This window comes from Pyricularia oryzae, chromosome 2 (genome assembly GCF_000002495.2).
Source record: "Pyricularia oryzae 70-15 chromosome 2, whole genome shotgun sequence".
NCBI classification, from domain to species: domain Eukaryota; kingdom Fungi; phylum Ascomycota; class Sordariomycetes; order Magnaporthales; family Pyriculariaceae; genus Pyricularia; species Pyricularia oryzae.
In genome coordinates this window covers 2,196,316-2,219,934 of record NC_017850.1, presented here as the reverse complement: position 1 = coordinate 2,219,934, position 23,619 = coordinate 2,196,316, and the positions used below count along the sequence as shown (strand labels likewise).

Genomic DNA, 23,619 nt, shown 5'->3' with positions numbered 1-23,619 from the left:
ACGAGGAGGCCATGGAAGCTGGGCGCAGGGCAGATTTATTGCACCACCCGAGAAACTCGGTACTCCGGCGCCATCACTGGGGAGCCTAATCCTGGACTTCAAGTCCGAGGACCTCAAAGACGTCTCTGGGGGTCTTGAGCCCGTTGCAAGCATCACTAGTTGTAGTAGTAGTAGTAGTAGTATTAGTTAACGCCGGGCTCGGCCCGGCTTGTTAGCCGGCCGTTAGCAACCTCCCGAGGGGTATCTCGGCGCGCGTTCTATCTTCTTTATTTACACAGGGGGAAAACAAGGAGGGCAGAGGCGGATCGTGCCTGACCGGGTTCGGGCCCGGTCCTGCTTAGGGGGTTAGTTCACTGACGCGACCCCGTGCCTAAGGTGCACGGAGGGTTCGTCTGACGGCTTGTGCCGTGAAGTGTGGGTGAAAAGGCAGTAAGTCTATTCCTCGTCAGAGTTCGAGTCGTTTACGATCGGTGTCCCTAGGCGTAAAGTGCGTTCGTGGCGCGCGGGGCGCTGGCGGGCCGCTCTGGGGCGGGCGCTGAAGTAGTTGGTGGCTATCGAAAACGCCTCAAAGCTTTTCGGTTGCCCGAAGCTTGTCTGGAAGAATTTCCAGCGTTGGGCGCGATTTGGCGGCCCGGCCGGCCGGTCGTTATTAGGCCACGGCCAGTTTCTCCACACCGCCCGCGAATAGCGGCAGTGCACCGGGTGCTCAGGGGAGGTCCGCTTCCAGCACCAGGCACACGAGGTGTTTGCATCCTGGTGGTTGAAACGGTCATGGTAGGCCTTGAAATCGCCGTGGCCGGTCCTCATGGCCAAATAATGGCCCAGTAGGGGTCTTGGCAAACGCAGTTCCTCGGGCTCCTTTCTCGGTGTGTATTGGAATTTCCATTCCCTATATGCGGGGGACCGTTCACAAAGTTCTTTACGCCACCAGTCCTTCTCTATATTCGAAAGAATGGCTCTGAGGACCGTGCCGGCACCGCTATACGTGGTTTGCTGAGCCCTCGGGTCTGGGTCCGGCGGTCCGGCGGAGCCGGCCTTGGCCAGCTCGTCAGCCCGGTCGTTTCCCGGGATTCCCTGGTGCCCAGGGCACCAACGGACCCGAACCTCGGTACCTTGTTTTCGGAGTAAATCGACAAGGTTATGGAACTCCAGAAAGGCCCATTGGGACGAACGCGGCGCGTCGCCTCTAAGACCCCAAATAACCGAGGTGCTGTCCACACAAATCCAGATCCGGGCGCCTGGTTGGGCCTTGGCTGCCGCCTGTAGCCCTTTTAGGGCGCCAATCGCCTCGGCGTCGAAAACGTGGCTTTCCGGCGTAATAGATGCGGAGCCTGCGGCAAATTCCAGGCCCGCCCTAAAAGCGGCCCATCCGTACCCTATTTGGACGCAGTTGTTTTCGTGTTTTTCCGAACCATCCGTATATACCACGATATCGTCAGGTAATACCATGTCCAGCCATTCGATAAAGCGGCGGGCCGCTTCCTCTTTCGGGACTCCTCCGGTGGGGTCAGTGCGAGAATCCGGGGCATTGCGAGGTGCGCGCAACTCTAGTCTCCGGATCCGCGGGAGAAGTTGTGCAGCCGTTTGCAGGGTCGTGGCCGAATGGCCCGAGTTGCGGGCACGAGGTGTTTCACGCAGGCGGCTGACAAGGGGGTGCCCCTTGTCCGCGAGCCTTAGTCGGGCGCCGTATTTCAGGCGGGTGTAGGCCAGCGCGACGCGGGCCGAGGGTAGTCCTGCGTCCCTGAGAACAGTGGACGAGGGGGTGGTTTTATACGCCGGGAGGATTGCCCGTGCCGCTAAAACCAGCGGTTTGTTCAATGCTTTGAGGAGTCCTCTTTGCTTGTGCGCTGGGTTGTACCATGCCTCGGCTGCGTAGGTGGCCGAGGAACCCACGCATGCCACCGCTGCCTTGCGAAGTGCAGCCGCAGGCGGTCCGTATCTTACTGCCCCAAAACTCTTAAAGTGGGCAGCGACCGCCATTGCTTTGGCAGCCCTTTCGGCCACGTGGCGGCGCCCGTCTAGCCGTCGGCTGAACCAAAAACCAAACCAACGCATGCCCGGGTAGCGCTCGGCCCCGGAGGCGCTTTGTCCGCGTCGACCGCCCGGTAGTTGGACCGGGGTAACCGTTCTACCATTAATCCGGATTTCCGGGTTGCGACCGTGCCTTTTCTTAGTGATATGGATCACCTCTGTCTTTTCCGCTGCAAAATGGATCTTCTCTTCCGCCGCAATTTCGTGCATATCCCGGAGTTTATCTTCCAGCCAACGTACGTTTTCCTCCAACGAGGGTGACGATTTCCATGTAAGCACGTCGTCTGCGTATGCCAACCGCCACTTCGTACCGTTTTTGACGAGATACGCCAAATATAGCATATATAGGATCGGGGAAAGGGGAGACCCTTGCGGGGTGCCGCACCCAAGCCGCCTAAAGCCCGTGGTCGTACCCTCCAGCCGGACTCGGGCCTGGCGGCCGCTTAAAAAGTTAATCACGAACCTGAGGAGCATTTTACTAAACCCGAGGCTCCGCATTTTCCGTATTAATCGCCTATGGAGGAGGGCATCGAAGGCGCCTTGGACGTCGCATGCGACAAGGGTGACTTCCTCCCCGCGAGCTAGAGCCTGCTCGATATCGTGGGCGAGGGCACAAACCAGATCCGTCGCCGATCGTTTGGGTAGGGCACCGCCGTGGGTGCAGCTAAGGAGCCCGTTGTCGTATATGGCCCAAGCTATCCGGCGTGCAACGAGCCTCTCGAGGCCTTTTCCGATGCAGGAGAGGAGGGCTATAGGCCGCCAGGATCGAACGCTGCTCCGGTCTTTCTTCCCCGTTTTCGGTAGCATCGCGACTTCGACCTTCTTCCAAGGCGCTGGGAAATGTCCGAGTTCCAGGCAACGTTGGTAGAGCCTGCGCACCGGCTCGGCCAACGAAACCCATCCGGTTTTTAGTAGCCGGACGGTCATTCCGTCGATGCCCGGGGACGTGCTCGTAACCCCAATGCAGGAGCGCTCCGCCTCTTCCGCACTAACCTGGGTGTCCCAAGGGATTTTAGCCTCGTCCGGCGACCAGGCCTCCAAGGGGTCTCCCTGCAGGTCATCCTCCGCCGAAAATCGGCCAAGCACCTCCCGTTGCAGTGCTTCCGCTTTTGCTAAAGGCTCGCTCACTTGCTCGCCGTTAATAACCAGCGGCGGGGACCGGAGGCGTGGTCCGGCTCCCAGCCAGCCCACCATGTTCCACAAATCCTTATCGTCGCGCAGTTGGTCGATCCGGTGCCTCCAGTACTCCCGCTTCGCGGCCCGCACCCCTTTCGTATAGGCTTTTTCCTCGGCAGAGGCGTCTGCCCTATTTACAGCGCTCCGTTTAACCCGCTGGAATTCGGACCAGAGCCGCTGGCAGTTTTCGGTCCACCAGGGAGCCGAGCTGTCCCTTTTTCCCGCCGGCGTACCCACGACCCACGTCACTTGCTCCCATAAAGTTGTAAATTCAGCTACCCACGCGTCCAATGCGTAGCCATCGGCCGCGGATCCCGGGTCCGGCATGTCTTGCATGCCAAAAGCAAGTAGCTCCGCGAACTTTGGTAACCGGTCGTCCCTAACCGAAACGTTGATCGCCTCCGGGCGGGGGGCGCCGCGCGTCCGCAGCGTGGTATAAAGGGATTCGTGGTCGGAGCCTGTGTAAAGACTGCTGTCAACCACAGTTATTGTGCTGGGGAGGTTGGAAAAGACCATATCCAGTAAACCCCCGTCGCGGTGGGTGGGCACGCCGATATTTCCTGTAAAACTCATCCCCTGGGCTTGCGCCCATGCCGTCAGTTGGTCCCCTCCGCGTGCGTTTGCGCGGCCCGGCTGGTATGCAGCAGCCGCTACGTTAAAATCGCCGCCTAGCACCGTGGGTCCATTTGGCACGGTATTGCATACCATTTCCAGCGCGGCTTCAGTGCCCGGAGCCCTATATACGTTAACAAACAATATTCCGTTAATTTCGAGCCAGAGTATGTCCCGCGTATTTTGGCCCTGCGGTAGCCGTCGTTGTGCGGCCCTTAGGGCTGCCCCCTTCTTGACGTAGGTGAGCACCCGGGGCCGGAGCCCAGTCATGGCTTCGTAAGTGTTGGCGTGCCATTCGTCCACTGGCGCAAAAACATCATAGCCCGGGTGCGTTTGTGTAATTGTATTTAGCCCGCACCATGGCTCTTGAACGTTAACCAGGTCCACCTTTCTCTGGTGGCACAACTCCAATAGGCTCAGATGCACACCCATCCTTTTACCTACATTGGCCCAAACTACGTCGAGGCATTCCCGCTGCATATTGCCGAGCGAGTATTTCGTCATATTAATCGACGGGTTGCTTCCAAGTCTATCCCATTAGCGGGGCAAGGTTCGGCAGCCGCTGCGTCCTCCTCCATTTCGGCTGCCCAAACGATTTCGTCGTGCACGCGTTCCTGTTCAACCTGCAGGAAGTTACGGATGTCCGCCCCTGCCGCCTCGCATGGCCGCGCTCTTTTGTTTGAAATGCTCGATCGGGAGCTCGAGGTTTGCGAATGCTGCGATAAGGTGCTTAGGACCGGGATTGCAGGTGCTGGCTCTCGGCGGGCCGTTTCGGCCCGGTCGTTGATAATCGCGGCACGGTTGGCACGTCCGATTCTGCGAATCCCCTTAAGTTTACGCTGTGAAGGTCGTTCAAGCTTCCCATTTACCACCAAAGGTCGGGCAGGGCAATTCTCATGTCCGGATGGGAAATGGTCGTGGCAATTAACGCATTTGGGGGCTGCCTTGCACGGCTCTTCCTCTGTCGCATGTTTTGCTTCACCACATATGCCGCAACGCGCTTGCCGTACGCAGCGACGTATTTCGCAATATCCCTGGCAACCGTCGTGGTGGTGTGTAATTTTGCGTGATTTTTCAACCTTCCGCGCACGTCTCGACACTCCAAAAAGCTGAAAGGGCTTTACGGGTTGAAGGAAGGACACTATCCACGTGCCCTCAGCCGTATGTGGGTCGTAACCATGTTTGGAAATATGCCAGTTGACTGGCTGCTGGCCTGCTGCCACGGTAATCTCCTCCTGGATTACCTCATGTACGTCCTTTCTTCCGTCCAGGCAATTGAGCGTTCGGGGCACTCCAGAGACGGCGTATGTGTGCCAGGTTGTCGGGACAGTAACTTCCCGCGCGTCCAATGCGTCCATAATGGCCTTGACCGCGCTGGGGTTGAGGAGTTTTTGCCGTGTTTCCTCAGAGGCCACCGTAACACCCCAGCCCGTGGGGGTACGCTTGGCGTTTGGGATTTCACTGTGTGGCACCGAGACCAATTCGGCCAGTTTGGTCGTTACCGCGTATGGCTCCCTCGTCACCATCCGCAATTTGTTATTTACGCGGATCAGGATGCGGTTGGACGGCTGTTCTGTCAAACGTTTCGGGGCTTGGGAGCGGTCCCGGCCCGATTGGGAGGGAGTTGCGGAGCTGTCAGGTGCATTGCCGGGCGTCGTACGTATCGGGTACGAGCGCGTGGCCGGGGTTAAAATTCGCGTTGGGGCCGCCGCTGGTGGCGTGGCGGCTCGCTCGGCCCATGTGACCGATTTGTTAGTGGGCGTGCCTCTGCCTTTAGAGGCCGACGACGCCGTGCCCGTCCTCGTAATTAAAATGCTGCGCCTTTCGCTGGAACTGGTCGGCGAACGCGACGGGGAGCGCGAACGCTCTTTTTCAGGGAGGGTGCGACTGAGGAACCAGCCGCTGATCACGTCGTCAAGTTCAAGAACAATTCTCCTAAGCGCGGCGTCCTCCGGGGCCTGTAAACTTTCGAGCTTGGCTGCAAAGACCTCTTCGAGCCAGCTGCCGACTGTTTCCACGTTTTCCAACTCCTGCTGCAGTGTTTTGATGGCCAGGGCCGGGAGGCTGGAGTACCTTCCGCGGCCAGCCGGCTGAGGCGCGTTAGCGGTGCGCGTGTCGAGAGATACGTGTCCCGACTCGGCCTGGCCCTGCGGCAAAGCCTGCGGCGTGCTCTGCGGGCGCGCGCGGCGGTTTGAGACCTCTGGTGAGGCCATGACGACCAGCGCCCGGAGGGCGAAAATTCTTCAGCTGTTAAGCTTATTGGTGTGTTTGGGTGTGAATCGCTAACAAAGGTGGGTCTGACCCATGAATGGTGGAGGATGCTTGTTGCAAGCATCACTAATCGATCACTTGTAGCTTCATTCAACTGGCTCATGGTGACAATTCTACTATTCTTGTACCCGGCAGGGCTCATTCACCACGCCGGCGACATGGCTCGCGGTCGGCCGGACGGCAAGTTGGAGCTATGCCATCCGAGGACAGCAGCTCTGGTGGTGAGATCTCGGGTGCTGGAATCGATTGTGACGATGGAGAGGAGGCAGATTATGCTGCCTGCTCGGCTGGGCCGTGCGGGTATTGTGGCCGCTGTCTGTACTGAGTTGTTCCATGGTGTTTTGTATGCACTCTGTTCTCTGGCATTTTGAAATCAACAGATGCCTATCCAAGTTCGGAAGCACCTAGGTAGGCAAGGTAGGTAGTATTCCACCCCGATAGTATACGACTGGGAATTGTGTAAATTGTGCTGGTGATTGTGCAATAACCAGTTGGTGGGCACAAATTTACACTTTTATAGTCTGCACTCTGCAGCTGCATGTCACATGTATAATTGCCACCTTTCCGCACCATGGCTCGTCCAGCCACTGCAATTAAGCACATGATGCAAACCCTATCATGTACACGAAGAAAGAGCTGCAGCTAGGTCACCTTTTTAGTCCTTTTGCCCAGCTATAAATGCCCTCGAGTTTCCACACCACTTTTTCGACACCAAGAAATTTTCGAAAAACAAGACACCCCGATGCACTTCCTGGCGGCCCTTCTATTCCTCCTCGTGGGCTTTCTCAACTCGCCATGCTCGGCCCGCACACTTGCGGCGAGCAGCGATGCCCCAGATAACGAGACCTCTTGGTCCTCGCCGGCGACAACCAACCCAGATTCGACCACTCTCGCCGCCCTCAACACCACAATCCAGCCGACGAGCCAGCGGTGGCCTCCCAGCTCCGGCGGGAACCAGACCAAGAAGGGCGCGGGCGGGTATTTCGAAAGCTGCACCGACTGCCGGCTCTTTTCCAAGTACGAGGGCGGCAAGCCCAAGGAGGGCGGCGGGGGTCTTTTGCGCTGCGACTGCGACTACCCGGGGAGGCCGGGCGGGTTTCGGCGGAGGGAGTCGGTCGTCAACCTGAACGACTGGCTGGGCAACGTGCAAGGGAAGCTGACGGCAAGTTTTGACTTTTTTGTGACTCCTCTGCCCGCCACACCCTTGTTTCTGCAAGCTACCAGCTAACTTTTTTTTCTTCTTCCTCTTTTCTGCCTCTAGTGGGCGGCGCCAGGTCTACCCTGTGGCGGCTTTATCGGCTCGTGCAAATGCGAGCTGCTCGAGGGCCGCTACCTCTCCTGCTGGTGCTATGATGCGCCTGCGGGGACCCAGGTCGTGGACTTGAACGAGCACATTGCCAACAGGAGAGGGGTTCTGAGGGTTCTCTCGATGCCATGAGTTTTGACTTGGTTTTATTCTTCTCTTTTTTTTCGTTATTTTATTTTAAGATTTGGGCCATGTGGGTTGGGCGATGTACATAGTAGGTTAGGGCACCCTTTCGGGGTTGAGTTTATCTGGATGGCTGGACTGTTAGCGTTATATGCATATAATTCTTAAATTTGGCTGCATTCTGGCCGCCTAGATCCATTTTGTGCCAAGTGCCAAAAACATGCGATGCGATAGCTCAAGACATTTGCTCGAGGTGCGGGCCCATATGCGTTTCAACTGTTGTGTATTGGCTGGCACGTGTCAGCTATGCGTTTGACGTGTGGTCTCTGAGGTCTAATGCGTCTCATCGATGTTCAAAGCTTGGCGAGAAGAAGGAGCATCTCTGAATCTGAGTAAATGGGACATACATCGATTGACAAGAGAATCGAACCCTAAAAGAAGTTCGGCAATACGGGTAAGCAAGTATGTGAGTGACGTATCTTGCATGTTGTCGTGAAGTCGCACAGACATGTGGCGAGTCCTTCCCTTGGTAAGTTTGTCAAGCCACGCTTTTCTCCTTCCGCGAAGTCACTATCGACAATAAGTAGTAGGTATCGTCTCGCCGGGGAGAATGGACTGATATTGTGTTTGCCCAAGGACCCGCCAGCCTGGACCGCAAACAGTTGTTGTGGGCAGTAGTGTTTCAAGGTTTCAGAGTTTCATATTGGTCCATGGTGCGAACCAGATTCGCCGCCCCTTGTATCGTTTCCCTTTTCCGCACTCATCCGGCGCCAATGACCCTCTTATTGTTTCGATCACCTTAAAAAGAATCCTCCGGCAATTGAACAACTGGAAGCCAAGACCAGAGCTAGTTCGAGCTTTTGCTTTGGCGTGGGGAAAGACGTGCAATGCACATGCCTCGGATACGATACAGAATTGCATTCGCTAGTCTGTCATTGTGGGTTGCCGACACGCGTTGCCGTTCGAGTTTCGCACCTTGCCAGGCGCCCACCGCAATCACCGGCGATGGATGTCATGCATGTCGCGCGAAAGCTGTACCGAACTAACTTTCCCTTTTCTCGTTTTCTTGGACTTTGAACGTTTTACTGTTGATACCCGAGGTAATGAATGTATAAATGGCTCAATCCCTTCCCCTCCACCTGAAGAATCTTGACTCTTCTTTTCAAATCTGTCTTGAAATCACTCTTTTCAACATCCTGCACCGCTTTGTACATATCATATAAAGGATTGTCACAAAAAGTCACCTAAACATATTTCAGTCTCATCACAGCCTGGCCATCTTTCACAAAGCTATATCCATCAACATAATGCAGTTCTCTACAGTGGCCACCTTCATCTTCAGTTTCGCCCTTGCGGCAATCGCAATGCCCGCCCGGGACGCAGGCGCCGCCAACGCCCAGCCTGCCGTCCGCCCCCGTCCTGCCGCTGGCGGGCCGGGAGCGCCTTGCCAGACGGGGCAGGAGTGCGCTAGCGACATTTGCGTCATTGGACTTTGCAGGTAGAGAAGCCTATAGATTGAGCAGGGTGCAGTTTTGAGGTTAGTGCTCTGTCTTTTATTTCGACATGTAGTTGATAAAGTGCTTTCTTATCGATACAACATATTTTCACATGATGATTAATATTCTCCTGTAATGATTTTCTCCTCCGCCTCTGCTTGTTGGTGTACTTGCTCACATTTAATGGAGATGGACGATTAGGCTACTTGACTATTGAATTACGGATTAACATTGCCTGCCATCTTTCGAACCCAATTCAGTCTTTTCCATGTGCTTTGAAAGCTATAGGAGTCGTCGTATTCCAGCATTACTGAATTAAATTCTCAATGTGTATTTCCCATTATCATGCTGTTTTGAGTTTGTGGGAGCCCAGAGGCTGGACTCCCTCGAGGAAATACGAAGCGATGCCTTTGCTTGTATGCGCATATCAAAAAGAAATTAACATGGAGCAGAGAGGTATTATTAGGAGGATAGCTTTTCTCCGAAATACAAGCCATGTGCTATAAATAACTTGCCTCGCTAATCGGACTTTACAATCCTGAAATCGTCCAAGTGCACGACTCGTAAGTGTCGACAACGTGTAAACCAAGTCGACCTCATCCCTAGCCATTGAAAGGTACCTACCTTACCTACCCTCTCGTGGTCTATAAATACTGCCAGAAAGGCAAGGAATGCACCTGAACACGAGTAAAGTCAACGCATTGGCTGGCCTGGTTCCCTTTCCCATGACTTTATATGTTAATGTTTGCGGAGGAACCGAGTGTCTAAAAATTTTCTTTTTCCAAAATTACTGCCAATGTCGGCAACTGGACGAAAGGGTCAGGAGAGGAAATTTTACTCTTACCACCAGGGTAGAATCCATATCCGGGTTAGGCGAAGGTCAAAAGCACAAAACATTAAAACATTAAAAGTATTTGACAGCACCCCAAAGTTGTTTCCAGGCGATGCAAACTTTATTGTGTTTCTGCAAACTGAAGAAAACGCATCGAGTCGGCTTTGGTTGTGTGATTTTAATAATTCTTTGGATCTTGAATTTTGAAGATGGACGAGACCGATCACGATGCATAAGTTATAACCGCCGCCCTGCTCAAAGTCCATCATGCCTCTTTTCAGGCATACATCATGTATCTAGACACTGACTCGTCCTGTCATGCGCCGGCTTTTGAGAGATTCATGAATACAATTGTAAAATACACATGAATATAAATACATGTCTAGTGCCAAATATATTTCGTAATTCTCCGATCCACTGCAGTATTTATTTTCCATACTTCTGTGGTACTTCTTGGCTTTTATGCCATCGTTGCCATCGCATCGACTTTTCACCTTGAAGAGTCAACATGTTTTACTCGGTGTTTGTTCTTGCTTTTACCCTCTTGTCGCTGACGCCCAGCCTCGTAGCTGGCGTCCCCGCCGGGTTCATTTATAATAACAAGCTTTATGTACCTTCACTACTGCCCCCTCAAGAGGTCAGGCAGAACAATGGCTTCGTACGGGAGGGCAGAAACGCTCTTGCGCTCGCCTATGCCGATAAAGAGGTGGCATACAGCGAAGGACTCAAGAGAGCCGAAGAAAAGGCCGGCGGAAATACAAACAGGGAAACGTTTTACTACTACCACATCGACACAAAGAATCGCGAGGATAACTTTGTTCTTATTAAAAACCAGGACACGTACGACGACAGATATAAAACTGAGCCGTGGACGCGGATTTTCGGGGCCCACCGCATACCTTGGGAGATGATCAAGGGGTGGACGAGAAACCCCCCCTCCCCGTGGCCGAACGTCTTTGTTCGGAAAACGAACTGGGAGAAGAAACACCCGCCCGGAGAATATGTTGCACCCGAACGGGCCCCAGACTCTGCCCCTTCATCAAGCCGAACCCCCGCGCAGGCCCCGGCTCCGGGCCGCTCTGTCGGCCAGACACATGGACTGGTGCCAGACTATGGCCCTTCGTCAAGCCGAGACGCTCCCCCCAGTCGAGGCGGCAGACCCCCGTCTCGCGCTCCTCCCCCGCAGCACGAGGCTGATGTGCCCTCCTCCAGTCGGGCGCCGGCTAGGCGCCCGGCGTCTGCCAGACCCTACAGCGAGGAGATTGGATATGTCGCCGGTCCCAGCTCCATGTTGCCCGAACATCACTTTCCCCCCTGGCACCCCACCCCGGGAATGCCGCCCGCGAGAAGACCCCCGCCCCCTCCCGGCCGACAAAATTAACCTTCTGTGAATTGGCATCCTGCCACAAAAGAATAAGCGTAAAAAAGAAGAAAAAAAAACAATAAATCCCTGAGAAGCTGAGTACTAAAGGCTGCTTAAATGAGGTTTTGTACAGATGGCTAGCCAGGCAAGATGGGCCATAAGTCTGGGAAGTTAGGATTAGCCCTTTTGAAGCCTTTTAGATCTCGACATTCTGGCTAGCAGCTTCTTCGGGATATAGCCTCTATGAGGAGCAAAGGAGAAATAATTGTAGAATATGAGACAGCCAATAACATTATGTTTTTTTTAAAAGAAAAAAGGAGAAAAAATGGATAGCATCTTGATGTCAAACAAAATCAGCGCTCCCAACTGTTCCCACACTCTTACAATACGTTACAAGCATTCCCATGAATAACTCAGACTAGCCTCATAGTAGACCCTGGTCACTCATATGCTCACCTCTACGATTGTTGCAAGGTGGAGCCGAGTAAATAAGCTGTGTGGTTCTGGCCAACGTCAACGCTGCATCCCAATGCAAGATATGAGCTGGAGGGTTAGGCGCTGGTTCATTTATCCAAATATTAGCCAAAATGTCCGGCTGAAAAATGCGCCGAGTACGTCAGCCAGAAAAAAAGGAGCTGCACAATAACCGAACCACCAAGGGCGTGAAGTGGCCCGGATCCGCGTAGTCAGCAAGCAGGCTCGCGGCACAAAGTATTGGACACCAAAGCATACACGAAGCAGGATGTGCCACAGGCCCGCAGGGCCATATGCCGTAACGGTCTTGTGAAAGACAAGCCAGTGTCGACTTGATGCGTGTCTGGGACTCTGGCTTAGTGTTTTTTTTTTAGTTTAATAAGAATCTGGCGTGCTTAGGGCGACACACAATCAAAGAGTGCAGTTCCATCAGCCTATCTTCCGTCAGACCATCAACGGATTTTCTTTTTTAGATTTATTTTCACTGGGTATTTGCAAGACTGTGCTTTTTTGCCACCCCCGTTCACATCGCATCAAGCCTCTGACGAGGGACTGCAGCAACTTCTGGTCTGGGGTTGTCTGGCCTATCAACCACGACTGTCAATCTTGTTTGTACTACCTAGACTAGAACTATTCTAGTGATTGTCGTTGGACTACTACATGGGAGGTCGTCTCGGGTCCACTTGCGAATTCCCCGTCAAGCCAGTCTTGCCAAGCCAGTCTGCCAAAGTGGATCACGGAAGAAGCCAATATCTAATCAGATCAAACCTGCCATCCCACAGTAAGGCTGGGCTGGTGAGACAGAATACGAGAATCGCGAGGCGATATCGCCAATGTGTAATACCAGTCGCTGCACTTTGTACGTGGTGTTTCTGAGAAAGAAAATACGACACTTGTCAATGGTGATGAAGCGTCATCAGCCTGCGCTGGCATGTTATTTTTGACGAGTCGACAAATTGACAAAATTGTCGTGTTTTACCAAAAACCACCCATGGCTTTGCTGAGTGGTACACGTGGAATCTTGGCCCTGTCACTTGGTGCAGCCGGGCGGGTAAAGCGTGCATGGTGCATACGACGGCAGCGGTGAACCGGTTGGTCGTGCATGTCTTGGGGGCCGGGGGCTCGTGTGTGGTTGGACGAGGGGGGGTAACACATGACGTATCGGCTTTTTGTTTACTTGAATTGCTTTTTTTCTTTTTTCTCTTTCTTTTCAGCGCACAAAATGGTGAGACACGATTAATTGCAAAACGATTGCGCATCGAGGTATTGGGCTTTGGGGCAGTGAGAAATGGGGGTGGTGGTCGGGCTAGGTGCTATGTGTCGATCCGAACATGATGCACCCGGCATCCCGTTTGAGGTGCCGAAATGGGCTGTTGCGAACCAGATTGGGCAAGGAGTTGAAATCAAAAAAAAGGAGGCGCTGTATTTCCCCATGGGACAAAATGAGACAGACCACGGTCGAAAACGTGGCATGCTTTCATCCCATCCGCCTTTGACCCTGCCAAACCCTAGCTGTGTTGGGCATCGAAACTTGGTACGGAGTACGGTTAATTTGTTTTTTTCCCTACGTGGTTAACGGAAAGGAAAAAAAAAGAGACAAAACAAAAAGCCCCAGCCACCGAAATGTATAGTTTGCGTTGTATAATTGTCAGTTTGCCCATGTCGACACCGGAAATGCATAGAAAAACAAACAACGGGCCTATCACACACTGGTGAATTGGGTTGGGTATCAACGGTCGCAGTTGGGCTCGCGCGATCGACCCTGTCGGTGACGTGTGACTGGCTGCTCGGACCAACCCCTGGAGGCGTGGCATAGCACCAGCGGGTCGAGCTTCATGCCCTAAAGCACCAGACAAAGCCTGTTTATGAGTCAGTACCGGATTTTGAGCATTGCCAAGGCCAAAATAGGAAAAGCCACTTCCGCATAGCCCCCTTTTTGCATGTGTATAATAGCAACAAAGCCCATCGGGCGTCGATGTTGTGTTTCCCTTCTCTTTTTTTTTTCTGTCGATTCTGTTTCAAGGACATCCGACAAACAAAACCTTTTTTTCACTGTAAAATGCTAGAACAAACGAAACTTGCTTTTTCTTCTATTCATCCATGGAAAGCCGGACGACCGTGCTTCATTCACCGACGATTTTCACGCCTTGGAAGCGACACATGATCTAGTAGTAAAATATCATTGACTGCAAAACTGAGAAAACAATAGCCTGCTTTGACTTTTTGACAAGACGGTCAAATTATACTTGAACAATACATATAATACATCCACAACCAAAAGAGAGAAAGAAGAAGAAAAAGAATCCAACCAAATGATGGCAACTTCAAACCTGACAGCCACCAACATGGACAGGGCACAAGAGAGGGAGCGCTCCGACAGGCTGCGGAACAGACTATCGGGGGCAGGAGGTATCGTGCCTACCAGGCCTGCACAGCCCTCGCGTCGTCGGAGCGGGAGTCTGGACGATACTTCGTCCCAGGTGTCCATGTCCTCCAACGCTCCCACCGTCGGCTCCGGATCTCACCTGGGCTCGTCGCGCGTCGCCAGGTCGGGCCGGAACCGGCGGCCAAAGGTCAGCTTCCCCAGCAACGGCAGCCAGCAGTCGACCGGGTCGGTCAGCGACAACAGTCTCGACTTTTTGCGGCAGAGGACGGAGCGGCAGTCGCTCAAGTCGGCCATGAAGACGCCCCAGCGGCCCTCGACGCCTCCTCTGCCGGCCGACTCGACCACCGGGCCCTCGTTCGCCTCGCTGTCCGACTCGCAGGAGTCGTCTCGGCGCTCCATCCGGCCCCGCCGGCGGCTGTCCTTCAAGGAGCCGTCGACCACGACCACGACCACGACCCAGGACAAGCGCCGCTCCGTGCCGGGCAGCAGCTGGGCCGAGAGGTTCCTGCCGCAGGTGACCAACGCCAACGCGCTGATGCGCCGGGAGCCGTTTTCCCGCCACGACTCGTTCGGGTCCGACACGGACTACACCGACTCCGAGCTGTCCGACGACACGCACGCTACCACCGTCATGTCCGACGCCACCGTCGGGAGTCCCAAGGTGCAGAAGAGGCAGACGACGACCGTCACCACCAGCGTGCCCGTCGTCCAGACCCGCCAGCAGGCTCCCCCGACCTCGGCACCCTCCGTCGGCAGCTCCGCCCCGGCCCCCACCAAGCCGGCCGGCCGCAAGCTCACCATCGAGGTGCACCCGGCGCGCGAGACCGAGGAGGAGGTCCGCAAGCGCGAGGAGGAGAAGCGCCGGCGCGAGCGGATCGAGGCGGACCTCCGCAGCAAGATCGCGGGCCTGGAGAAGCGGATGCAGGCCGAGGCCGAGGACAATGCCCGGCAGCAGCAGCAGGTGCAGCGCCAGATTGCCAGCGTGGCGGCCAAGCAAAAGGAGCGGCAGGCGCCGGCATCGGCCCCGACAACCCCGGCGCCGCCGGCCCCCTCCAGACAAGCGCCCGTGCCGCCCATAAGCCGCCTGTCGACCGGCCGCACCGAGTCCACCCCTGCGTCTCCCCAGCTCAACGCCCAGGCCAGGCCGTTCCAGCCGTCCCCCAGGCCGTCCCCCAGGCCGCTGTCCATGACCGCTAACATGGGCCCCGTGGTGCCGCCGATGAGCCACGTCCCGCAGATGCCGAGCCTGGACATGATGCCGCCGTTCCTGCAGCAGGCGGTGCCGGCCATGCCGATGCCAGCGCCCCTCCCCATGCCCATGGTGCAGCAGCCGCCCGCCATGGCGCAGCAGGCCGGCGCGGTCGACGCCACGCTCCAGCAGCAGCTGGAGGCGCAGGCGGCACAGCTCGCGTCGCTCCGCACGGCGCTCGCGGCGGCCGAGGCGGAGCGCGACGAGAACAAGACGGGCATGACGACGCTGTCGGAGCAGTGCCAGACGCTGGAGGCCGATGTGCGCACGGTGCGGGCGGCGGTGTCGCAGTCGGAGGAGGTCACCATCGCCAAGCTGGCGGCCTGCGAGCTGGTGCGCGACCTGCTCCGCGTCAAGGTCGAGGGCTTCGAGAGCGAGGTCAAGACCAAGGCCATGGTCATCGAGGGCCTCTCGGCCGAGCGGGACAGGTTGGCCGTCGCGCTCGAGGCCTCGGCCGCCGAGGTGGCCGTCCTGAGCGAGAGGTCCCGGATGCTCGACGAGGATCGCGAGAGGGCCCACGGGGACATGCTCGCGCTCAAGGAGGAGCTGGTCAACGCCAGGGCCGCCGCCGAGGCTTTGGAGAAGGACAAGGCCGAGCTGGAGGGCAAGGTCGCGGGGCTGCAGGGGGACTTGGGCACCGCGCACGCAAAGCTGGCCGAGCTGGAGGGCGTGGTCAAGGACAAGGAGGGCTGCATCGAGCAGCTGAAGAAGGATGGCGACGAGGCCAAGGCCAGCAACGACGAGCTCAGGAAGGAGGTCGAGCAGCTGGCTGCCGCGAGTGCCACCAAGGACCAGGAGTTGGTCGAAGTTACTGCCAAGCTGGCCGAAGCAGAGTCGACACTGGCCACATCGCAATCGAGCCTTGCCACACTCGAGGCCAGCCTGGCAACAACCACGGAAGAAAAGACAAAAGAGATCTCCAACCTGCAGGAGAAACTGGCAGCAGCCGAGACTGCCGCTGCAACAGCGCTAGCAACCGCCGAGACAAACATGGCGACAGCCACAGCCGAGAAAGAAGCCGAGATCGCCGCCCTCAACGACAAGCTCACCGCCGCCGCAGCAGCAAAGGAGTCGGAGCTCGCCAGCCTCAACGACAAGCTCGCCGCCGCCACGGCCGAAAAGGAAGCCGAGCTGGCCGCCCTCCACGACCAGCTCGCGGCCGCACAAGCAGAAACCACCAAAGCAGAGGCCGAGATCCAGAACCTCGAGGGCAGGACGCCCGAGGACCACGCGGCATCCCTCGCGACGGCGGCGCGGGAAAAGGACGAGCTGGCGGGCAGGGTCGCCGCGCTGCAGGCCGAGGTGGAGAGCCGCGCGGCCGAGGCCAACGACATGGTGACGACGTTTGCGACGGAGAAGGCGGCGCTGGAGGCGGACCGGGCGGCGGTGGAGTCGGAGCGCAACGAGCTCGAGGAGGCGCGCGCGGCGGCGGCGGCCGAGGCGGCGCGGCTGTCGCTGCACGTCACGCAGCTCAAGGCCAAGGTCGAGGCCTCCAAGAACAAAAAGACCGTGCCCACCACCGCCGCCGCGTCGGCCGCCGCCGCGGTCAAGAGCACCAAGACGGTCAAGACCAAGGCGGACTTTTTCTTTGTCAGGACCTCGCAGGACAGGGGGCGCATGCAGGTCGTCAAGAAGAGCGAGCTCAAGAGCTCCAGGAGTTCGAGCCGCACTCCTAGCGCCAAGGACGAGTAGAAGATGATTGCATATTATGATTTTCTTTTTTTTTTTGTTTTTTCTGTATCTCTTTTATTCGCTTTCCTTTATCCTTTCGAGTTTACGTCTGGTCTTCTTTCATTTGATGGTACATGGCAGCGGCGGAGCTTGGTTTTCATTGGGCGTGTCTTGGCTTCTCTTTAGGGCAGCATGTAACGGGACAAGGGAAAAGTCGGATTTATGGTCAGGTAAAGGTTTATGTATGGGGGAGCATCTAAATGGTCATGGCAACATGTTTACTTGACTGTAGTATTTTTACTTGTTGCAATTGAAGCGTTCATCGGTTTGATTTAACCCAACATATCTGATCCAATCGTAGTGCTATTCACTGGCCACTGTTGCTCGAAATGGCCTCCGTCGAGTTCCGTAATCTGGGACTTGACGTATGCGCAAGTCGCCCGTCAAGCTTTTACACCCGCAGTTGGCAATGCTTAATTGGGGAATGCCGAGTCCGACCGACACCGAACCGAATCCATTGGAAAACTCCGGGGTTCCAGGGTTTTTACAGACGTGGGGTGATGCCTCGGCTCAAGCTGTACGAATTTGCCCGTCAAGTCGTTGGTCTTGACTCGCGGCGCATTCCCGACCTCTCAGCTACAAACTCGCCGTTTCCCCATTCCTTCAAGACCCTGTTCCAGGACACGTCGACCTCCTTCCCAAGAACCTTTTTGTTATAGCCCAGATTAAACGCCGTGGGCAATCCGGATAAGCTTTTTTCGGAAAGAAAAGGATTACCCCTGAAGCTAGCAACATTCATCCCATCATCGTCATCCCGCACACCAGACTAGGGGAAATTTACTCCCGTCTCCCGTCTCCCGTCTCCCGTCAGCCCTACCCCAAAACCCCCAGTTTTGCCCGCTAGTCCCAAAAAGAAAAAAAATGGCGCAACCACAGAGAAAGATCAACACCAACCCGACCGACCCGGGCGCCCTCGTGGTCAACGAGCAGGTCAAGGGCATCCCGGCGGCCGAGATGCTGCGGCGCTGCCCGGCGCCCCTCCCCTGCAGGCCGTGCTGGACAACCCCTGCAGCGGCGGCGTCGTGACGGCGCAGCTGTTCAAGCCCGAGTTTGCCAGCGCGCAGCTGTCGCGCGTCGTCGCCGTGGACCTGGACCCGGGCGTCGTGGCCTTCACGTCGCAGCGCGCGGCCGAGGAGCCCGGCTGGGCCGGCAAGGTCGAGGTGCTGCGCGCGGGCCAGCACCCGCTGCCGCTGCCCGACGGGGCCTTTTCGCACGCCTTCAACAACTTTGCCGTCTCGGCGCCCGACGACGACGCCACCCTCCGCGAGACCCTCCGCCTGCTCCGCCCGGGCGGCGTCGCGGGCTTCACGACCTGGAGGAACCCCGCCTGGTGGGACGCCGTCGCCGTCCCCGCCGTCAGGAACTACATCCCCGACGCCCCGCCGCTGCCGGGCCTCGGCGCCATCTTCCCGGACCGCGGCTGGGGCGACAACACCACCGCCGAGGCGAGGCTGACTGCTGCTGGGTTCGTGGACGTCGAGTCGCGGGACTTTGTGTTTGCGCCCGACCTGCCGGCGGCCGAGTTTTGCACGGCCTGCTCGGGCCTGGTCAAGGCTTTTATCAAGTTCAAGTGGTCGCCCGAGCAGAATGAGCAGTTCGCGGCCCTGATTGCCGGCGCCATGCAGAGGCACCTCGAGGACACGGCCGGCGGGAGGTGGAACGCAAAGATGTATGCCATCATCACTTTTGGGAGGAAGCCTGGCTCAAAGGACAAGGGCGCAAGCTTGTAATGTCACCAGGCGTGCTTGTTTGTGTCTGAATGATTCAGCAGCGCTGGGTTCTCGAGCGCATGTTTGTCATAAAGATAACATGGAACAATCATAGCGTGTAATATCTGTCAGACTGTCAGTTCAGTGAGGCAAACCACAAATGAACAGTATTTGTTTAGCCATCTCGCCCGAGTCTGGGTGAGTCCTGACCAGTGTACAAACAGGCAGGATAGGGCAGTCAGACACTCCAGCGACTATAAAGGCGCCCTCTGAAGCAACACTTCTGGTATTTAGAGTTCTAAAGTATGTTGTTATCACACGCATAGTCAATACTCAAGCAGACGCTGGCCTTTGCTTTTGTACACAAGCATCCTCCACCATTCATGGGTCAGACCCACCTTTGTTAGCGATTCACACCCAAACACACCAATAAGCTTAACAGCTGAAGAATTTTCGCCCTCCGGGCGCTGGTCGTCATGGCCTCACCAGAGGTCTCAAACCGCCGCGCGCGCCCGCAGAGCACGCCGCAGGCTTTGCCGCAGGGCCAGGCCGAGTCGGGACACGTATCTCTCGACACGCGCACCGCTAACGCGCCTGAGCCGGCTGGCCGCGGAAGGTACTCCAGCCTCCCGGCCCTGGCCATCAAAACACTGCAGCAGGAGTTGGAAAACGTGGAAACAGTCGGCAGCTGGCTCGAAGAGGTCTTTGCAGCCAAGCTCGAAAGTTTACAGGCCCCGGAGGACGCCGCGCTTAGGAGAATTGTTCTTGAACTTGACGACGTGATCAGCGGCTGGTTCCTCAGTCGCACCCTCCCTGAAAAAGAGCGTTCGCGCTCCCCGTCGCGTTCGCCGACCAGTTCCAGCGAAAGGCGCAGCATTTTAATTACGAGGACGGGCACGGCGTCGTCGGCCTCTAAAGGCAGAGGCACGCCCACTAACAAATCGGTCACATGGGCCGAGCGAGCCGCCACGCCACCAGCGGCGGCCCCAACGCGAATTTTAACCCCGGCCACGCGCTCGTACCCGATACGTACGACGCCCGGCAATGCACCTGACAGCTCCGCAACTCCCTCCCAATCGGGCCGGGACCGCTCCCAAGCCCCGAAACGTTTGACAGAACAGCCGTCCAACCGCATCCTGATCCGCGTAAATGACAAATTGCGGATGGTGACGAAGGAGCCATACGCGGTAACGACCAAACTGGCCGAATTGGTCTCGGTGCCACACAGTGAAATCCCAAACGCCAAGCGTACCCCCACGGGCTGGGGTGTTACGGTGGCCTCTGAGGAAACACGGCAAAAACTCCTCAACCCCAGCGCGGTCAAGGCCATTATGGACGCATTGGACGCGCGGGAAGTTACTGTCCCGACAACCTGGCACACATACGCCGTCTCTGGAGTGCCCCGAACGCTCAATTGCCTGGACGGAAGAAAGGACGTACATGAGGTAATCCAGGAGGAGATTACCGTGGCAGCAGGCCAGCAGCCAGTCAACTGGCATATTTCCAAACATGGTTACGACCCACATACGGCTGAGGGCACGTGGATAGTGTCCTTCCTTCAACCCGTAAAGCCCTTTCAGCTTTTTGGAGTGTCGAGACGTGCGCGGAAGGTTGAAAAATCACGCAAAATTACACACCACCACGACGGTTGCCAGGGATATTGCGAAATACGTCGCTGCGTACGGCAAGCGCGTTGCGGCATATGTGGTGAAGCAAAACATGCGACAGAGGAAGAGCCGTGCAAGGCAGCCCCCAAATGCGTTAATTGCCACGACCATTTCCCATCCGGACATGAGAATTGCCCTGCCCGACCTTTGGTGGTAAATGGGAAGCTTGAACGACCTTCACAGCGTAAACTTAAGGGGATTCGCAGAATCGGACGTGCCAACCGTGCCGCGATTATCAACGACCGGGCCGAAACGGCCCGCCGAGAGCCAGCACCTGCAATCCCGGTCCTAAGCACCTTATCGCAGCATTCGCAAACCTCGAGCTCCCGATCGAGCATTTCAAACAAAAGAGCGCGGCCATGCGAGGCGGCAGGGGCGGACATCCGTAACTTCCTGCAGGTTGAACAGGAACGCGTGCACGACGAAATCGTTTGGGCAGCCGAAATGGAGGAGGACGCAGCGGCTGCCGAACCTTGCCCCGCTAATGGGATAGACTTGGAAGCAACCCGTCGATTAATATGACGAAATACTCGCTCGGCAATATGCAGCGGGAATGCCTCGACGTAGTTTGGGCCAATGTAGGTAAAAGGATGGGTGTGCATCTGAGCCTATTGGAGTTGTGCCACCAGAGAAAGGTGGACCTGGTTAACGTTCAAGAGCCATGGTGCGGGCTAAATACAATTACACAAACGCACCCGGGCTATGATGTTTTTGCGCCAGTGGACGAATGGCACGCCAACACTTACGAAGCCATGACTGGGCTCCGGCCCCGGGTGCTCACCTACGTCAAGAAGGGGGCAGCCCTAAGGGCCGCACAACGACGGCTACCGCAGGGCCAAAATACGCGGGACATACTCTGGCTCGAAATTAACGGAATATTGTTTGTTAACGTATATAGGGCTCCGGGCACTGAAGCCGCGCTGGAAATGGTATGCAATACCGTGCCAAATGGACCCACGGTGCTAGGCGGCGATTTTAACGTAGCGGCTGCTGCATACCAGCCGGGCCGCGCAAACGTACGCGGAGGGGACCAACTGACGGCATGGGCGCAAGCCCAGGGGATGAGTTTTACAGGAAATATCGGCGTGCCCACCCACCGCGACGGGGGTTTACTGGATATGGTCTTTTCCAACCTCCCCAGCACAATAACTGTGGTTGACAGCAGTCTTTACACAGGCTCCGACCACGAATCCCTTTATACCACGCTGCGGACGCGCGGCGCCCCCCGCCCGGAGGCGATCAACGTTTCGGTTAGGGACGACCGGTTACCAAAGTTCGCGGAGCTACTTGCTTTTGGCATGCAAGACATGCCGGACCCGGGATCCGCGGCCGATGGCTACGCATTGGACGCGTGGGTAGCTGAATTTACAACTTTATGGGAGCAAGTGACGTGGGTCGTGGGTACGCCGGCGGGAAAAAGGGACAGCTCGGCTCCCTGGTGGACCGAAAACTGCCAGCGGCTCTGGTCCGAATTCCAGCGGGTTAAACGGAGCGCTGTAAATAGGGCAGACGCCTCTGCCGAGGAAAAAGCCTATACGAAAGGGGTGCGGGCCGCGAAGCGGGAGTATTGGAGGCACCGGATCGACCAACTGCGCGACGATAAGGATTTGTGGAATATGGTGGGCTGGCTGGGAGCCGGACCACGCCTCCGGTCCCCGCCGCTGGTTATTAACGGCGAGCAAGTGAGCGAGCCTTTAGCAAAAGCGGAAGCACTGCAACGGGAGGTGTTTGGCCGATTTTCGGCGGAGGATAACCTGCAGGGAGACCCCTTGGAGGCCTGGTCGGCGGACGAGGCTAAAATCCCTTGGGACACCCAGGTTAGTGCGGAAGAGGCGGAGCGCTCCTGCATTGGGGTTACGAGCACGTCCCCGGGTATCGACGGAATGACCGTCCGGCTACTAAAAGCCGGATGGGCTTCGTTGGCCGAGCCGGTGCGCAGGCTCTACCAACGTTGCCTGGAACTCGGACATTTCCCAGCGCCTTGGAAGAAGGCCGAAGTCGCGATGCTACCGAAAACGGGGAAGAAAGACCGGAGCAGCGTTCGATTCTGGCGGCCTATAGCCCTCCTCTCCTGCATCGGAAAAGGCCTCGAGAGGCTCGTTGCACGCCGGATAGCTTGGGCCATACACGACAACGGGCTCCTTAGCTGCACCCACGGCGGTGCCCTACCCAAACGATCGGCGACGGATCTGGTTTGTGCCCTCGCCCACGATATCGAGCAGGTTTTAGCTCGCGGGGAGGAAGTTACCCTTGTCGCATGCGACGTCCAAGGCGCTTTCGACGCCCTCCTCCATGGGCGATTAATACGGAAAATGCGGAGCCTTGGGTTTAGTAAAATGCTCCTCAGGTTCGTGATTAACTTTTTAAACGACCGCCAGGCCCGAGTCCGGCTGGAGGGTACGACCACGGGCTTTAGGCGGTTTGGGTGCGGCACCCCGCAAGGGTCTCCCCTTTCCCCGATCCTATATATGCTATATTTGGCGTATCTCGTCAAAAACGGTACGAAGTGGCGGTTGGCATACGCAGACGACGTGCTTACATGGAAATCGTCACCCTCGTTGGAGGAAAACGTACGTTAGCTGGAAGATAAACTCCGGGATATGCACGAAATTGCGGCGGAAGAGAAGATCCATTTTGCAGCGGAAAAGACAGAGGTGATCCATATTACTAAGAAAAGGCACGGTCGCAACCCGGAAATCCGGATTAATGGTAGAACGGTTACCCCGGTCCAACTACCGGGCGGTCGACGCGGACAAAGCGCCTCCGGGGCCGAGCGCTACCCGGGCATGCGTTGGTTTGGTTTTTGGTTCAGCCGACGGCTAGACGGGCGCCGCCACGTGGCCGAAAGGGCTGCCAAAGCAATGGCGGTCGCTGCCCACTTTAAGAGTTTTGGGGCAGTAAGATACGGACCGCCTGCGGCTGCACTTCGCAAGGCAGCGGTGGCATGCGTGGGTTCCTCGGCCACCTACGCAGCCGAGGCATGGTACAACCCAGCGCACAAGCAAAGAGGACTCCTTAAAGCATTAAACAAACCGCTGGTTTTAGCGGCACGGGCAATCCTCCCGGCGTATAAAACCACCCCCTCGTCCACTGTTCTCAGGGACGCAGGACTACCCTCGGCCCGCGTCGCGCTGGCCTACACCCGCCTGAAATACGGCGCCCGACTAAGGCTCGCGGACAAGGGGCACCCCCT

General features: G+C 56.7%; 4 protein-coding genes across 4 annotated transcripts; all 4 read left to right on the top strand.

Annotated features, from left to right (window-relative positions):
- Positions 1 to 6,248: 6,248 nt before the first annotated feature.
- On the top strand, positions 6,249 to 6,498 carry MGG_15613 (uncharacterized protein; the record flags this gene model as incomplete). Its single annotated transcript, XM_003713928.1, has 2 exons — positions 6,249 to 6,433; positions 6,471 to 6,498. The coding sequence occupies 2 exons, from the start codon at positions 6,249 to 6,251 to the stop codon at positions 6,496 to 6,498; spliced, it is 213 nt and encodes a 70-aa protein (XP_003713976.1).
- A 280-nt stretch (positions 6,499 to 6,778) lies between these two features.
- MGG_08941 (uncharacterized protein) lies at positions 6,779 to 7,694 on the top strand. The gene is made up of 2 exons (XM_003713927.1): positions 6,779 to 7,234; positions 7,352 to 7,694. Exons 1-2 carry the CDS (start codon positions 6,833 to 6,835, stop codon positions 7,526 to 7,528), a joined length of 579 nt encoding a protein of 192 aa, XP_003713975.1. The 5' UTR covers positions 6,779 to 6,832; the 3' UTR covers positions 7,529 to 7,694.
- Positions 7,695 to 10,355: 2,661 nt separating this feature from the next.
- MGG_08940 (uncharacterized protein) lies at positions 10,356 to 11,228 on the top strand (the record flags this gene model as incomplete). Its single annotated transcript, XM_003713926.1, has 1 exon — positions 10,356 to 11,228. One exon carries the CDS (start codon positions 10,356 to 10,358, stop codon positions 11,226 to 11,228), a length of 873 nt encoding a protein of 290 aa, XP_003713974.1.
- Positions 11,229 to 14,029: 2,801 nt separating this feature from the next.
- MGG_15612 (uncharacterized protein) lies at positions 14,030 to 18,780 on the top strand (the record flags this gene model as incomplete). The annotated part of the gene is made up of 3 exons (XM_003713925.1): positions 14,030 to 17,007; positions 17,352 to 17,675; positions 18,063 to 18,780. The coding sequence occupies 3 exons, from the start codon at positions 14,030 to 14,032 to the stop codon at positions 18,778 to 18,780; spliced, it is 4,020 nt and encodes a 1,339-aa protein (XP_003713973.1).
- Between the last annotated feature and the right edge of the window lie 4,839 nt (positions 18,781 to 23,619).

Coding starts and splice junctions, on each gene's coding strand:
- MGG_08941 (XM_003713927.1), top strand. CDS start 6,833: ATGCACTTCCTGGCGGCCCTTCTATTCCTCCTCGTGGGCTTTCTCAAC. Junction 7,235..7,351: donor TGAACGACTGGCTGGGCAAC/GTGCAAGGGAAG, acceptor TTCTGCCTCTAG/TGGGCGGCGCCAGGTCTACC.